The following is an 18,787-nucleotide window of genomic DNA, read 5'->3' on the forward strand; positions in this document are numbered from 1 at the left end:
AACGTAAATAAATATAATGTATTGTGCATAAATAGGAAGAGAGATCCTATTGTTTGATTACACTAGTGGCTGAAAGCCCTGCACCAGGCAAGATGTGAGAGTTTTGTGATCTTGTAAACAAAGTCAGGTTTTAGTTATTTTTTTGTTTATCTTCTGATGCTGTAAACTTAGGTAGACCTTAAGTTTTCTTGAGTCAGAAATGTTGGACAAGTAGTTGCATATAAGCCAAATTTTTGAAAACATGTTTACATGTATTTCAGTAATTTAATTGACTTATTCGTACTAAAGTATTATTTTACAATGAATGAAAAGAGCCGATGTGCTGTAAAACAATTAGTACCAGCGTATGTTGTGTTTGATGCATTACTTTTTTCCATTGAGGTGACTGTAGTGACATGGGGATTGGGAAGTAAATGAGCCTCTTAAGTGGTTTTGTAGGTTACTGAGTAGAGATAGGCAGATAGTGGAACAGGAGGGAAAATTGTTGCCTTTCAGGCTGAATTAGACAAGGCAGGGAAAGACCTGGATGGATTGTGGAGGGAGAATGGTAGAGAGGGGTGGGAAGTGGCAACAGGTAGCATGGTAGCATGAGGAATTAGAAAATAAGTTTGACCAGTTGGTGAGCTGCAGGCAGGTGTAGATGTAGGCAAGGCTCAAAGAACTTGCAACAATAATAAGAAAAGTAAGAATGTAGGGGAGCCAATAAAAAAAAAAAGAAATTTTTGTTGCTTGGTAGTTCTCTTGCGAGATAGTATTGACAAAGATCCTGGGTACAGTATAGAATCTGACCTTGTAGAGATTGCATCAGCATCAAGACATGTCAGTGTTGAGTTTATATTTGCTCTTAGATGCCATAACCTACCTCATTTCAACACTTCTGTGAGGAGAGTTAATTTAAGAGTTGGAACAGCTGCTTATATCGGGTGCAGCATGAAGTGCGACATGACATTCTTAGAGTGGCATGTCCCAGTTTGAAGCTTCCGTGGTGACAAAAGATGTTAACCACATTTAGTGGTAGTTAAGTGTCAGGATATCTCGCTGTGGGAGATATTATTACGATATGTAGAGACGGAAGAATGGATTGACGCCATCACTGCTGCAATGTGAGACAGCGAATGTTTGTCTCCACCTGTTCTGTGGGTTTGCTTGTTTCTTGGTGGGAGGCTTTGGAGGTGTTTAGATGACAAGGAGAAAAGCACATGGCTACAATAGATGCTGCAACAAGTGAAAAACTTACTTCTTGTCTTGCATTTGTACAACATGTATGGGATGACCTGTCAGTCCACCAAGTATATGATATTGTGTTATTTTAAGAGACAATTTGAATACAGAAAGTTTAAAGTTCAGTTTTTTTATATCATTGAAGTAGCTTGGAGGACAAGTAATGCTCTTTTTCAGCACCTATCCACGCACATGGAGATGAAATTCTGGTAGTATGTAAAGGCTGTCAGTGCCACCAAAGTTAATTTCCAGTCCCTAGCAAGTGAGACAGAAACTGAAATTGAGGATAGCAAAGGAAAAGCTTACCTCTGTTTTCAAATGTTCCTTTACAAAAGAAAACCTGAGAGAATTGCCCCAATTTAATCCTCAGACCACTGAAAAGATGAATGGAATAAATAATAGTGTCAGTCTTGTTGAGAAACAGCTGAAATCGTTAAAATTGAACAGAGTTCCAGGCCCCAATGGAATCCCTGTCAGATTCTATACGGAATTTGTGGCTAAGTTAGCTCCTCCTCTAACTATGATCTATAATAGATCCCGTGAACAAAAAATCATCCCCAGTTCTTAGAAAACGGCACAGGTCACATCTGTCTACAAGAAGGGTTGTAGAAGTGATCCACAAAACTACCGTCCAATATCCTTGACATTGGTTTGTTGTAGAATCTTAAAACATATTCTGAGCTCAAACATAACGAGATATCTAGAACAGAATCACCTCCTCAGTGCCAGTCAGCAAGGATTCCGAAAACATCGATCATGTAAAACCCAACTCTCAAATTTTTCACATGACCTGCTGAAAGGTTTTTATCAAGGCAGCCGGGCAGATGCGGTATTTCTTGATTTCTGAAAAGCATTTGACTCAGTACCACCTCTATGCATATTGTCAAAAGTAGGATCATAAGGGGTGTCAACTGAAATTTGTGACTGGATTGAGGACTTTTTGGTAGGAAGGGCACAGCATGTTATCTGGGATGGGGAGTCATCGTCAGATGTAGAAGTAACTTTGAGAGTGCCCCAGGAAACTTAGTTGGGGCCCTTGCTGCTCATGTTGTATATTAACACATTGCAGTGGGCCACAGGGACTGCTGCAATCCCTTGGAAGTCGTACATTTTGCACCTTTTTTGCTTGGATCCTGACCAAAACATGTGAAGAAAAGCAAAACCTTTCAACTGATGTTTGTATTATCATCCTATATCTCAACATTAGTTTTAAGTTTTTTGAAAGATATCCCATATTTCCAGAATCATTATATTTTGAAAATTAGAAGATTCAGAGGTAGAGGAAAAGTTTGTAATTGCGATATATCAGAATTTATTATAAAATAAATGTACTTAACTATTTCATTGAATTTATACAACTCTTTTCATTGAGCAGAATTTGTCTTTGTGTGATATTGCTTGAAACAGTCAGATAGACACAATCTTACGTTACATTCTTCACACCACCATCTGGCGTGCGGTTCTAGGCGCTGCAGTCTGGACCCGGAAGACCGCTACGGTCACAGGTTTGAATCCTGTCTCGGGCATGGATGTGTGTGATGTCCTTAGGCTAGTTAGGTTTAACTAGTTCTAAGTTCTAGGGGACTAATGACCTCAGAAGTTGAGTCCTATAGTGCTCAGAGCCATTTGAACCATTTTGAACACCACCACCTGGTTTCCCTTCTCACTCATTTGCCAGTGCTGCGTGCGCCCTTCTCAGAGCAAGCAATGCAGTATCTTTATGCATACTTCTTGCTTGTTCTTGATGGGACTCGAGTGGGGAAATGCCTTGCTGTTCGCCGGTTTGCTACTGAACCCTGCTTTTCATCTTCATTGAAAGCTTCACCTGATTTCTCGAATATTTGTTTTCCCAGGTTCACCAAAAAAATAAACAAGCTGGTTTGTTTGTGAAAGACAAGCCGAAGTTTCTTGTACAGAATGTAAGAATTGACCACGCACATCATAAACACATGAAAAAATACCTTTTTCCACCATTTCATTGTTCACTGTTGAAAATAATAGTATGTCACTAGCTGATCTCCATGATCAACACCAGTTTTATTTTTATTATAATCAGGCATGAGATCAGGCTTCAGTTTTTTTACCATTCCAGTCTTGGATTTTGTCTTGTCATTGTTTAGTAGAAAGGGCAAACACATCCCTAGTATCTTTCCAGTGAAGTGCTAGCACGGAATTTTTTCTCTGGAATACTATTTCACCTCTTTAGCTTATTCTGTTTGAATTCCTGTAGTAGGCCTCTTCTGTTTCTCATTATTGTGGCAACAGCAGATGTGCCCTCATCAAACAATCTTTCAAATAATTTTACAGAAGTATAAAACCGGTCTATGTACAGTGTATGACCCTGAATCTGCACTGTTGTCTTTTTCACCTTAACCAGTGTACACTTCACAGTTCAAAACATATCCTGTTGCTGAATCACTTAGAATGGAAAAATTTGATACCACACCTGCTCGGTTTGTTCTTGATATATACTTGAAATCGAATTCTCCCTCTGAATGGACATAAACCTTCATCAGCTATGAGATTCTCACCAGGGTAAGAACTGTTCTTGCTTTTAAGTACAAAGTTATCAAAAATAGGTCGGATTTTGTGTGTGGATCATGGTTTGGTTGTTGACCCTTTCATACGTAATTATCATTGTTATTCACATGAAGCATAAAGTAAATTGACCTAAATCTGTCTCTCTTCATGATTTTTGCAGGTAAAGAGGAATTTAGTATTAGCTTGTGGACATTGTGTGTCGTAGGGTAGTAATAACACACTTTAGACATTGAATATACATTTATGAGGCACAGAAGTAAGTGAATACAACATGGCAGTACAAATGTAGCATGCCAAGAGAACATAGACAAAGATAAATCAAAGATGATTGAGTACACTGCCCCTCCATCCCACCCCCGCCCCCCTTGACACTGCAGAGCATGGCGGAGTGAACACTTGAACACAAAATCTTCATGCCGGCGCGGCAGTTGAAGGTGGTGTCCAGCGCGAGAAGCCAGAGTCACGTACGTCCGAGTGCTGCGTAGGTGTTGACTTATCCATTTCGTGGGATGCCGTATTGAATGCCGTAGCCAACAATGCTGGAGAATGATCCCAGTTACTCTTGTTCTCGTGATGATAAGCAATCGGTGCAGATCTAAGATTGCAGTTCGGGCGATCAGCATAAGAAGGGCTGGGTAATGTGGGGTTTTGGTAGTATGTTCTACCCCCATCCCTTAATAGAATTGCCTAAACACCACAGCAGTAAAGGAGCTCACATTATTTGGGACTATGGATTGTGGCAGCCCAAAGATCCCAAAAATGCTGGTTAAATTCTGGATGACTGCTCGGGTCGTCACACCTCTGGTTGGCAACCATGTAAATCTAGTACACGCATCAATACGCACCAAAAAATATCTATTCCCCTCCTTAGAACTTCGTAACAGGCGAACGAAATCGATACACATTCATTGAAAAGCTTTCTCTATGGGTTTTTACACCGAGTAACCAACCCTGGTATCCTGACCTGGCTTGTTCATTGCACGTACCTGACATCAGGCTACCCTCTTACAAATTCTCTAAATGTGCCACCTCCCTCCCCACTGGGGATTTGTGAAGATATTTGAACAACAAAGGCACCAGTTCCTTAGGTGCCACAGTCTTTGGTTGCCTCTGTCCCTGTACCTTACAACACAGGACTTTCCCCTTGAGTATATTCAGGTTAACCTCCTCGCCATTTTTAATCCTTTGCTTTATACTCCTCAAATGTGGCTCCCGGTCGTGGAAATATCTCATATCCTTAAACAGACTGGGGATCTGGGTAAGGATGGAAGTAACCTGCCCAGCCTGCTCCCATTTGCCCTGTGGGGAATGATCGGTGCAACTATCCTCTCCCTGGTCAAATATGCGGCTCAATCCATCTGCCAACACGTTCTCTGTCCCCTTAATGTTGCGAACATCAAACCAGAATGCAAGAATCCTAGTCGCCTATCTTGTGATTCACCCATTTTTTGGGCCTAGCCAAGATCCAGGTCAGTGCCTGATTATCAGTTTCCAAATGAATTTCCCATGTTCTGGATAATACCTATACTTCTCCGTCCCCAACAAAACTGAGTTTCTACTTTGTATGTGGAGTTCTTCTTCTCCAATTCATTCAAGCCCCTAGAGGCATAGGCAATAAACCTCTGATTCCCACCTCTTTCCTATAGGAGACTCTGCCAATTCCGTGTCCGGATGCATCAGTCTGCAAAGTGGGCTCCTCATTAAAATCAGATAGAACTGACACTTGTGCTGATTGCAATGCTTGTTTAAGAGCTAAAAATGCAGCCTCCTGAGGATGACCCCAAATAAATTTGGCTCCTTTCTGACACAATTCATTGAGAGGAGCCACTTTGTCAGTAACCTCATTAATGAATTTTCAGAAGAAATTAGCCATTCCTATGAACTGTTCGACCTACTTGACATTTCGTGGCTGAGACATTTGATTGATAATTTCTACCCTACCAGGATCAAAACAGACATGTTCCCCAGACACAATATGCCCCACAAACTTCATCGATGGAGAAGCAAAAACCACATTCTCGGGGTTTACTCTTAGACCTGCCTTTCTTAATTGTCCAAGGACCTCTTGCGAGTGTACCAGATGTTCTTGAATTGTTTTATGATATACAACTAAGTCATCTAATTAGTGGTACACAAACTTGAACTTATCATCAGAAAATGTGCCATCCATTAATTGCAATAGGAAGCAGTCCTTGCCACTAAATCAAACAGAATTCTATTGAATTTGAATAAATTCAAATTAATGACAAATGCAGTGATTGGTTTGGATCTTTCATCCAATGTTTTCTGAGTGTAAGCTTAGTTGGTATCCAATGTGGTAAGCACCCAAGCTCCTTCAAACCACCCAGAGCATGTGTGCAAGTCCAGTAAGTGTAAAGACCTTTTTTTATTTAACTCCCTATGGCCCACTACTGGATGATATTCTCCATCAGCTTTTGGTACTAGAAATACGAGTGCAGCATAGGGTGGTTTAGAAGGTTAAGTGACTCCCTGTTGCAACATTTTTCTTATGTTTTCCCTTAATATCTTCATCATGGAGGGTGCGGCGGTGCGGTTCTTTCCGTCCCTTTACGACGAACCTGCACCTACCTGTGAACATTGTCTCAGCAGATCATCAGTAGGAAAGCCGAGTGAAACCTACTGTACTTCGACGTGAACCAGGCTGCAATTTAAGTCACTAATCTATGTTTCAGGAGAAATTTTTCACACAAATGAAAGTTTGGAAATTTTGTCCTCAGCTAATATATTCTGAAACTTAGGTGAACAAGTATCACTGCCAAGCCCGTGCTAGTCTTAACACAGTCACTCATAATCCCTTTCACTCACGTTAGCAAGTTTATGGTGTTGCATTTCCCGAAAACATAATAGCTACAAAAATACTGATTGTTTTTGATTGATAATGCTCTCCAAATATTAAGTCTGTCGGTACCAAATGCAGTCACAATTTTTAGCCACCGACCTGCTCAATACGCCACGCAGAATATATGTCTTTTCTCGTCACACAATTCACTTAAAAATTCCGAAATTTCTACACACACATCGGAATAATTATGCCGTCACTTTCCAACACTTTTGATGTATGAAACACTGCTAGATCCGGCAACTTATCGTTTCCGTCAGAACTACTCCTACACACGTCCGATCTGTTTTACGGCTAGGCTCCCACTCTTCTCTAGAATACTCTCTGTCTTCTCTACCAGCAGAGAAAGGCACGCGAAGGATATTGCTTTACCATTGGTCAGTTTACTCAACAGCCAATAGCAAAACAACACTCAATCTGCGCTTTTCATCAATAACCAATCGCAAAATAGTAAACCTAACGACTGCACTTTTACCGATGTAATTATCTAATATGCTGAAGTTTTGCTTCTGCATAAAGTTATTTACTATTGTTATTTATACCTGAATTATCTTTCCCTTTACCATAAACTTACTTTACAAATATATTCTACAAAAATCCCCTTTGTCCACATACATACTTCTTCGAAATGTTCCCACACTAAATCCTACTACATAACTCATTAAACAATTATCTTCATACTAATCTTAAACCACACTCACGCATTATTCATACTGCTAAAATACATTTATAACATTTTATCTACACAAAAAAGACATAGTAACACTTTATGAAAATACTAGAACAGTTTATGAAAAACATTCTATTACTTTAGTGCACTCTAGTGGGCACAATCGAAACTAAAATCACAGTCCAATATTGTCCTCTATCGGCTGATACATAAACTACAAGCGCGTCCAGTCTCACGTCACCATCTGTCGCTATCCAGCTCTGAGGCACATCTCCTACTTAACCGCCTCCAAGGCAGGATTGTTATACGGCGCTACGCCTCAAGGGGGGCAGTCCTGTATGGCATAGCCTTAACCGGCATGTCATCCACCAACTCAGTGCCATATTACAGCATCCGTGTGACCCACAGTTCTGTTGTTAACACAGCAGGAAATTTGGATTAGAGAGCTCAATCTTTTTCATGACAAAGATATTAAAGTGATCTAACAGTTTGTCACGGAGTCCCACTTCAATGTGGTTCCTCTTTACCCACAGCCATGGTAACACCTTCACCATGCTGACAGAACCTGAAGAGCATCTGTGGTTTAAATTTACAATGAAATCTCTCTCCTGCCCAATCTGGGATCAAACCCACTTTCTTTAAAATATCAGCGATCGCCAGATTTCTCGCAATTTTCATATCAATTTTTTATGTAAAATCCCCCAAGACCACTTTCACTAGCTAACTTCCTTTGACTGTTAGAGTAGATTTACCTGCTGTGATAAACAGCCCCCTGTCCACTGACAGTCTTTCCCATTTTGGTGAAACAGTCTTAATCAATTGCTGACGTAGTACTGCCTAAATCCAATAATGCACGAACCGGTTCATTATTCAAGGCAATACAGCCAAACGGCACATATGAGCTTGTCCTGTCTTTGGTACAGTAATTGTCATAACTCAGGTTGCAAGGTCTTCCCCCATACAGTCTCTTTTCATATGACCTGCTTATTACAATTACATCACTTCAATGCTGAGTTATGGTCTTTTGATGAGCTAGTCTCCTCTGTACTAGCTGATCGTACCCCTGCCTGCTCGGGTTTTTTGGAAGTGCAAGCATTCTTAGTTAGCAAATTTTTCCCTACACGTTTCTTGATCAACATACTGCCTAGCTTGAATCTACCTCACAAGTTCATCCAGTTCCAAAAACGTGCCAGGTATCTGACAAAATAATGCCCTCTGCCTATTTTCAAGATTCAATCTTTCTAACAGATGTCTTACAACCTGTTCCTCCATGTTATTATGATCCCACGCACATACACTCCTTTTAGTATGATGAACATAAATCAATTAAGGATTCTTTGAAAGCTTGCTCCATTTCATAGTGGTTATACATTACTTCCATCAATGCTCGAGGTGGAATGACCTTAATTATTTGGAGCCTGCATTCCTGCCAGGATTCCTTATGTTGAACGGCTTTCAAATTTTCCTTGCACATCCAGTGTTTTACCATAATAGCTGGTAATCTAAATTCCTCAATATCACTTATTTCCATCGCCAAGGCTTTCTGCCAAATTCTAACAAAAAATAAAAAAATTCCACAATTGAATTGACTGACGCTAGCAAACTGCAAGCATACTGATTCACGACAGCTTCCAATGGATTTTGCAGCCTGGTAAACATAGTGTCCCTAATTGTTTGCCCCTTGTCCCCATCATGAACTACTGCTTTACTGTCCGAATTCACACCTGTGATGTTATCATTTTTCTTAAACCATTCTTCAATTGTCGCACTGTAATCCTGTATTTCCCTCGCCCTTTGCACATCAACACCAAACAAGTCATTCAGTCTCTCAGTGTAATGATTGAAGTGGCCCTGTACCCAACACATGTGACTAATGAAACAACTACTAATATCTTGAATAATTTCTATGATTTCTACCAATGCATCACAAAGAGCAGCAGCAGCCAAGCGTACGTCTTTGGGTGTGGTTACTTTATGTACACCAGCAGATGACTGTGCTGGCGTATTTATTCAGTCAACTCCTGTACAGTACCCCTTGGTTCTATACCACGTCACCTCAGTTCATATACAAGCTCACCTTGACTCTGACAAACTGAATCCTCAACAACACCAGGCATTTTGGAAAATACAAAATAATAGGTATCCACTTCTTAACATTAGAAATCACCCTCCACCACTCAATCAACAAACCATGCTCTGATACCAAAAAGTAACAGCAAGCTGGAAGTCAGGGGGCGGAATGATTGGTTGAGCATTATGGGCTCTATACTTTTCATGACATTTATTTAAAAAACCAAAACAAAGTCACTCCAGAAATTTATAAAATTCAACACGCAGTAGTGTCTGAAATCATTCATTAACGAAAGTTATCCATAATTGTTGAAAAACGCAACAGTAAACACATCTCTGTTAAACAATAGACTTGCAGCCCTTAGGCTCCTCAACATACACAAATGTTAAATAAGAAAATATCCCAACTATTAAATGTAAACTTGTATTTCACGAAAGATCGTCAACTGGCAATAAGAAAATTTATGCAAAGTCCTCCCTGAAATGATTTGGCGACTTCTGTATAATCAAACGTAATAACAGTACAAAGTGTGACAGAGGAACAGCTTCTTATGCTAGAGTCACCCACTGTATGTCCGTTCAGTGGCACCATTAACAGCACTACATGAAAGACAAGAATAGCTTGTAATTATGGTGCATTAAAATAAGTTCTTCAAGAGAAACAGTGCCATTAGCATTCAACAAAAGAAATCTTGCAAGTGGGCTTATGTATAAAAAAGACAGTATTCTACAACGATTTATGAAATTAAGCAATGTGTCTTCCTGTCTATCAGTGTGTTGCTGTGGAATCAAATCCTTCTGTACAATGTCAGTCTTTCTTCTTGGTTCTTGCATCTTCCATAACACTCATACACATCTACTTTAATGCTTGTGGAACAACATAGTACAATAAAATGCCACCTGTAACAAACTTGAATTAATAACTTGCATGGTCAATGTAAAGAGGTAGTCAATTCTACAGTAATCCAAAGGGCCACTTCATTGGAAGCATGATGAGCATTATAAGTGGTTTACTATGAAACCATGACAGTACCAATCTCCAATATCAGAAACACTTAGCATCCTTGGTGGCAGTACCTATTCCCTTGAACATAATCACAGCTTGGGCACGTAATCATCAGTGCATGTTCCAACCCAGTTGCTGTCAAATATGAACAGAGTTCCTCCATGGCACCACAGTAACTGAGATCGAGGCTTACTGTCTCACCACTCTCTTCACCTCATTTCACGCTTTGTGCGCCACCTCAAGTGTGCGAACAAGACTCCTGCCAGTAAACAGCTGCATCCCTGTTGGTGTCGGACACGAACCTGATGCCCTCTGAAGGTGAAGTAATGAGCCGCAAGCAGTACCAGTGCTGACCTGGCATACTATAGTCTGATTTAAAGGAGTTGTCACTTGACAGACAACAGGCTGCAGGACTCCCGCCACCAATCAACCAATGGCAGCCGGCACTGTCGGCTGCCACTGCGTTGCCACTTCGTCCCATCCTTATTTTCACTCACTGTCCTGTGATAGACTTGTAAGTGCATTATTGTGAAAATATGATTTGAAATCTCTTAAAGCAGAACTGCTTTTTGTCTATGATTACAGATGTCGATCTTGCAATTTTTTTGCGCTTCAACAAGATACGAGCATTAACTTCAAATATAGAAGATATTGCAAAAGCATTAAGAGACTCTGAGATTCTGTCCGTCACCGAGGATGGGACAAAAGTGTACCGTACAACACCAATACACATCAAGGAAAATGAGGAAGATTGTACCATATATGTGGTAAGCAGTGAAGGCTTCTGTGTTATTTGCTTAAGTTCAACAAATCTTGAAATTCAGGTCTTTGTATAAAGAACAGTAATTTTTGCAAACAATTCATCGTCTGTCTCTTTCAGGAGCAGCTCCCACCTGATGCTGATCATGAGTGGCTCAAGAGAGTATTTTCATCTTATGGTGAAGTAGTATATGTTTCAATACCGAAGTATAAACCAAGTAACAAAATAAAAGGTTTTGCATTCGTGGAATTTGACACCCCAGAGGCAGCCAACAAAACACTGGAGGTTTGTTGAACTCTCTCTCTCTCTCTCTCTCTCTCTCTCTCTCTCTCTCTCTCTGTCTCTCTGTACCAAAAGTCACTCTCATTCTAATAGCAGAATAGCAAGATATCCTTTGCAAGCCTAGATAACTGCTGTGATTCGACTTGGTGTGAATGAGTGACTCAATTCTTGATGTTGGAGACTTGGTTATGTGCATGCCTGCCAGATTGTGTAGATGCAGCACCTAACTTTTGACACATTCAGGTGGTTCCAGAGTTTTTGATCACATTCAAGTTGACTACATTTGTGGGTCATTTGACAGCAATGGTTACTCCAGAATTTTTACCATGGCAAGCAATCACAGTTTTAGCACAATCAACATGAAAATTGTTGTGTTGGAAAATATGAGTTGTAACGTTAGAGTCGGCTTGAAGAAGACAGACAAATGGTGGAACATATGTGTGAAGCCATACCTGTTATCTTAACCAAATATAGCATGTCTGGTGTCTCATCACCTGCCATTACTGCTCAGGGATGAACTTTGGTCTCCAATAGATTACTTCAAACTCTGCGTCAAATGTCAATTTTATCGATTTCCATCCAGAGTGTATACAAAAAGTTTGTGAAGAAGCCATATTGATATTCTATGGCAGTTTATGCTACAGAGACTGGGATGGACAGCATGTTTGATGTGAATTTTTAGTAGATCATAACAGTATATGGCAATATATTGGGAATATCTGCCACTGTCGGCATTTTATTACCCTTTGTATTGAACCTTTTAGTATCAACAGTTCTAGTACGTTGTGTTCCACTCCACTGATGAGCTCTGACACCATGTTCAATCACATCCCAGATGTGTTCGAGAGGTTCAGATCTGGTGAGTTGGGGAGCCAATATATCTTTTGGAACTTGTCACTGTGTTCCTCGAACTACTCCATCACACTCCTGGCCTTGTGACATGGTGCATTATCTCGAAAAATGCCACTTCTGTTGGGAAGCATGATCATCATGAAGGGGTGTACATGGTCTGCAACCAGTGTGTGATACTCCATGGCTGCCATGGTGCCTTGCATGAGCTCCACCGATACCCACATGAATGTTCCCCTGAGCATAATGGAGCTGCCAAAAACTTGTCTCCATCCCACATTGCAGGTGTCAAGGAGCTGTTCCCCTGGAAGAAGATGGATTTGTGCCTTCTCATTGGCATGATGAAGGAGGTATTGGTATTCGTCAGACCACTCAGTGCTCTGCCATTCCGCGAATGTCCAGTGCTGATGGTCACATGCTCATTTCCATCATAGTTGCCGATGTCGTGGTGTTAACATGGGAATGTGCATGGGTCGTAGGCTGCGGAGGCCCACCATTAGGAGTGTTAGGTGCACTGTGCGTTCAGACACACTTGTACACAGTCTGATGATAGTTCCGCCACAGTTTGCCACCAGTCCAGTTTTACCAGCCTACCCAGCCTATGATGTCTGACACCTGTAATAAGGTGTGGCCATCCAACCCCACGATGTCTGGACATGTTTGCACCATGGTTTTGCCAGATTTTGAAGACACACACCACAGCACTCCTCAAAAACCGGAAAAACCATGCAGTTTCTGGAGTGTTCATACTGAGCATTCGTGCCATCACAATCTGTCCTCAGTCAAACTCAGATAGATCACACACCTTCCCCAATGCACACACCAGCAGCATGCTCATCGATACTACATTCACTGTGCACGTGTCTGACTAGCAGTCATTCCTCTCCAGGTGATGCTGCTATCACCTGGACAGGTTTATATTGTCATAACATTCTGCCTGATCTGTGTGTGTTTTTTCCAGTTTAAGTTTACATCAGTATGCATGTATTTATGAATTTAGAACATGGAACCCTCCTTATCGTTTCTGGTTGGTTTCTAGGTTAATAGGCAGTGGGATATTTTTCACAGAACAGAACTGAAAGAGCTGTGTTTTTTCTAAGCGTGCCCTTTTTTACTAATCCAGTCAGTAACTATCACAAAAACATCATTTACTGTTTTCTCTGTTGATGCATCCTTACTCAGCTTCACAACAATGCTTGTATCGTCTATAAATAGGGATAATTTTGCCTACTGATTGAAATAAAATTATAGATCATGTACAAAGTCATTGTCAGGGATCTGGTACAGATAAAATTCGGAATTAGTTGTCAGTGATGGGGCACAACATCTAGAATAATTGCTCTTCATCCAAGTGTTTGGTAAATGAATTTTTAAGTAAATACAGAAAAGTACACAACCAACAAAAAAAGTGAAGCGTGCAGAAGCCATGGTCAAATGTCAATGAAACTTCATATACATACAAACGATCAATGGGTATGTAGATGAGTAGAATTGCAATTCTCTGTGACAGGTAGAATGGCCACCAGAGTGCATGAGTGTCCTTTTGTGTTCAGTGTTGTTATTAGGCCTGATAGAGTATATAAGGAGTATAAATACCATCATATGCTGAGTGATCACTGTGAAGGACACGAAGATACCACTTGCTTGTGTAAGAAAACGTTATCAGCACCTGACAAAGTGGTCTGATGTTGGACTGTATGGGAACATGGGGGGCAGGCCATACTCATTGTCAAGTTTCCAGCTGACCCCACCTGACCACCACTTGGGAGTATATCCATATTGTATACCAAGCTCATTGTAACCTCTTCACATCTGTGCCTGTTGTCTGAGATCAAATACTGGACTCCCTGTAACATTCTGTGTCATCTCGCACAATTGGTTGGAGGTCAGCAGCAGGTGGACTAGGGAATTGCATGATCTGCCATTAACACTACAGTGCGAATGACTGTATTTGGAATGGTGCCATGACTGTGAGCTGTGTACTGCTGGTGAATGGCATCAAATTGTGTTCAGTGATGAATTGTGGTTCTGCACTACCCTGGATGACCATTGTTGACAAGTGTGTGACTTGGGGAAAGGTCCCATTCTTCCAATGTTTTGAAGAAACACAGTAGTGTTACTCCTGGGATCATAGTGTGGGCACCATCAAGTGTGACTTCAGGCTACAGCTGGCATTGATTGAGGGCAGCACAGTGGTATGTAACGGACATTTTGTGTCCTCACATGTTACCTCTCATGTGACAGTATCGCGATGCCATTTTTCAGCAGGACAATGCTCATTTACACGGGGGATGTGTATTCATGAACTGCTTGCATGTTGTTGAGGAATTCCTCTGGCCCGTAAGATCCCCAAATCTCTCTCCAGTAGAAGGGTGAGACCAGCTCAGACATAAGCTCTGTCTTAGTGACAGCATCCAGGATATCAGGAACAAGTTGTGACAGTTCTCAGACAGCTTGTCGAAGTAGAACATAGTGGCTTTATGACACCTTTCCCAACCAAATCAGTGAGCACATCCAGACCAGAGGGGTGCAACATCATACTGATATGTGGGCTCATACTGCCAAGCTCTTTTTAAACTCTGTTTCTTAATCGCTGTATAACACCGCATAACTTCTCAACCCATGAAGTTTTATTTCGTTGCCTTTTCTGCTTCTGGGTGCTTCTTTTTTTCCAAGCAGTGTATTTTCACATGAGAAATATATGTCTGCAGTTTTAGCCATGTTCATTGACTGCACCAGCAGAAGTTCTATTGTGATTGTATTATAAGCAGCATTTACCAATGTCAGGGTATGATACAGAGATTGTCACTGAGGGTGAAAGCAGGTGCTTGCAATTCAAATTATAGGTGAAGTACCACATACAGGGATGATGAGGTGCATTTCTTTCTACACAGATTTAAATAGTTTTGTTTTTCATTTCTGTAGTGATCTGTTGTGAATTTAAGCAGTGTTATGAATAAGTACCTTCAGGGTTTCAGAGGACGACTGTGCGAAAATTACGTAGTGTATTTATAATAGACCAATACTGGTGGATAGGACATCTCTCCAAGCTTTCAACTCGCATTATACGTGCTCAGTATGAGCTCTGTTTGTGAAGTGGCAAACGGCAGTATGTGCATCCAATTCAGTCAAGTGGCTGACACAAATCACCTGAGTAGGTGAGACAGCAGTCCGCTATGGAAATATATTCCTTGTGTTGCCTACATGCAGGTGCGAACTAATTCATTGCAGCACCACAGAGTGGATGAATTGTTTACACATTCTGAAATGCCTGCCTCCTAGTGTAACTATGCCATTCCATGTATTATGAATCGAAGCTTGAGAGATGCTCTGTCCACTGATAAGTGCCATTTTTCTGTATGTCTTGTAACTTTCGTGTAGTCATTTTCTGAAACCATTGAGGTACTTGTGAATAGCCCCTTACATAGGCCACCAAACTTAATTAATATTATTTAGTAGTTCCAATCCTATTTGTTATACAATGTGAAGCAAGGATACCTCTGTGCTTTTGATCAGTGTCTGTGGCACATTCTAGGATGTACAGTGCTGTCGTGGTGGAGCATACAAGGCCACTTATAGCATCACATTGTCATTCTCTTGGTTCATGCCGAGGACGGCTTGAAATATCTGGCAGAAATATCAGTGGAATTTTGTTAAAAAAAGAAACTTCAATAGTAATAATAATAATAATAATAATAATAATAATAATGATACAAAGAGACATTCCTGCCAGAGTAAAGCAGTATGCTGGACCAGGACTGGAATATAGTACCTCACCTCCAAACAGAGGTACTAGCAGGAATATAAGTGTGTGGGTGGGTTGTGAGTCGTGCCTGGATAGCTCAGTTGGTAAGAGAGTTGCGCATTCTGGGTTCAAGTCGAGGTCTGACAGAGTTTTAATCTGCCAGGAAGTTTCGAAACAATACACACTGTGCTGCAGAGTGAAAGTTTCATTGTGGGAAGAAGAAAAGGTGTTTGATCTGACAGAGCTATTGGTTGGACAGAGTTGTTACAGGTTTTGTTGGCTGTGATGTGTCAGGAAGCCAGCCTAGACGTGACGGGCAGCATTAGTTTTGCACATCAACAGATTCTGGGTCACTTGCAAATTCTGCACTCCCTTTTGGCAGCAGTAGCAGAGGTGACTGAGACCACATGTTTGATGGATCGATCTCAACAAATAACAGTTGCCACCCCAGAAGATGGATGTCAATTCCTACCAAATTGTAGCAGGTTGATATTCATTTTTGTCAGCCGCAAGTGGACCCAGTTAGTTGTGGGCGGTGACTCCAAGGAGCAGCTATGAGGGATAGGTTGGTACTTACAGCTATTCCTGTGTGGCAGGCAGTTGGTGAAATAGTGCTGAAACAGCCAAGTGTCAACAGAGTTTTCTGATTTGCTCTGGGGAAGCAGCTGACAGGATGTTAAATAACTGATAAGGTGTTGATCCCACATTATGGAGAACAAGAGTTTAGATGTCTGTATTGCCATCCTGATATTTGATTGCATTTTAGATGAATGCTAGGATGACACCATGAACTAGGACATAGCCGTTACCCTCCCATATCTGTGCCTGAGTAACTCAGTGCTTGTTGCACTATTAGCTCTCTCTCCCTTTACTACTGCTCAGTCCTTTAGGTAAAAGTGGTTTCCAAAATTTATTGAGGACTGACTTGTCTGGAAAATCTGGAAAATTGCAAACTATAGTTGAAGTGTATCTACTGCTAATTAGAATATTGACTATAGACTCTGAGGTGCCACTGGAGTATTTTTTAAACAGCTTGACCAAGTTGTGTAAGAGTTCTTGCATGTTATTCCCTGAGACTACTGTGTTGTCAAGGGAATTTACAGTTCCCAAAGCCTTCTTGATTAACTGCTCAAGATAGTGTTGGAACAATGCTGGGGTCAAAATTTTACCTAAAGTCTTGTTAACAACCATAACTTTTTGACTTTCCTCTTTGGAGGCCATTGCAGGTAAGTGTCAGTCCAATCAATGTGTTAGTAATACTGTCCACAGCTTAACTTCACTGTTATCTCATTGGCTCGTGGGTTTAATGGGTACTGGCAACAAACTGTGCATTTATGATTGATTTAAAGTCCCCACACAACTGTAGCTTCCCATTTGGTTTTTCAATGACTACATTGGTGTGACCCAGAGACTGCTCAAAATGGGTTCAATTATGCCATTACCTTCTATCCTATCCAATTCCTCCTACTTGGCCTAGTCATGCAATGTGCAAGGGGTGGGTCTAACCTTGTAGAATTGCAAAATAACTTTGGGCTTGAAAGTGACATGTATTTGGTAATCTTTAACCTTTCCTGGAGTGACACAGAAAAACTTGTCTGTAGTTTTGACAGAATTGTGCACATTCCACTTTCTCGTCTGTTATGTGTGTTTGATTTGCTGAGTCCTGGACCCTGAACCCTAGTTGCTCATAAAGTCTAGTCCCATAATTTGGTAGCTGATGGAGACTGTGTCACCAGTACTGCTGCTTACACTGTCTTATTTTTCTACTGAGTAGTTAGTTTACAGCTATCGCCATCTGTTGGTTGATTGCTGTAGTTTGTCAGTGTAACCTGAAATTTGTTTGACCATGTGGAGCCAATAAAGTGATGAGTAGCACTGTTGATAATAGTGTTAAAAGAACCTGTATCAACTGGGAACCGCATGTTCTTGCCATTAAGTCTGATGTCCACCAGAACTGCTTTAGTACCACATGACATTACCTTGTAAAGTCTATTTTTGAATTCATCCTCAGTATTTTCAGTGCCTTCCCTTGAATATTGTGTCCTGAATATTCCTACATTGTTTTTGCAGGCATACTTCTGCTTTGTGCCCCTTTTTCCAACATGTAAACACTTTGTGGCTTTGTAATAACAAGATTCTCTATTGTAGGTAATGAAGAAGTTAACACAAGACTTCAACACTATTTTGCTGATTGTGATCTGCATGCCCAATGAATTCACATTTTCCACCTTCTTTATGGAAGGTTTTTCAATTCTGCCTGCTGTAGTTTACTGGAAATTTGCTGAGGCTATGATGATCTGTTTGGAACACATTGGTTATCCATGATTGAGAGCACGTTCTGGTTGTTTCATCTGCTCAAATGCCACAGTAACAGATAAACATTCTTCAAGGGTGAGATTATTTAATCTAATGAGGTCTTTCTTTAAACTCGCATCAGGAGCCTGGTCTAAGAGCATGGCCATTATTGCCATCTCTACATGAAAGATTATATTTAAATTTACAGTCTCTGGTTAGACCCTGATGCACAGCAACCCATTCCTTGAAAGTCTGACCAAGTTTCTTGTAAAGTTTGTATAACCTGTGAGAATTTTACTTTCAAAATTTCAGACAATTTGTCCTTAATCTCTGTATAACCTAATACATTTGGATCCTTACTTGGAATCAACTGTTGCATTAACCCATAAATGTTTGCCCCATTATTGGATAGCAACAAGGCTTGTTACATGACATCACTTGTTGTTCTGTGTACCATGAAGTGTTTCTCCATTTGGGTTATGTAACTT

At 40.7% G+C, this 18,787-nt stretch overlaps 1 protein-coding gene across 1 annotated transcript in view; it reads left to right on the top strand.

Annotated features, from left to right (window-relative positions):
- Positions 1-18,787, top strand: part of LOC124618455 (la-related protein 7) — a 101,838-nt gene that overhangs the window by 12,676 nt on the left and 70,375 nt on the right. The window contains exons 3-4 of the mRNA XM_047145349.1: positions 10,954-11,135; positions 11,249-11,413. Coding sequence (XP_047001305.1) covers positions 10,954-11,135; positions 11,249-11,413 — 347 coding nt within the window. The remainder of the gene's footprint in view (positions 1-10,953; positions 11,136-11,248; positions 11,414-18,787) is intronic.

This window comes from Schistocerca americana, chromosome 1 (genome assembly GCF_021461395.2).
Source record: "Schistocerca americana isolate TAMUIC-IGC-003095 chromosome 1, iqSchAmer2.1, whole genome shotgun sequence".
Classification (NCBI taxonomy): Eukaryota; Metazoa; Arthropoda; class Insecta; order Orthoptera; family Acrididae; genus Schistocerca; species Schistocerca americana.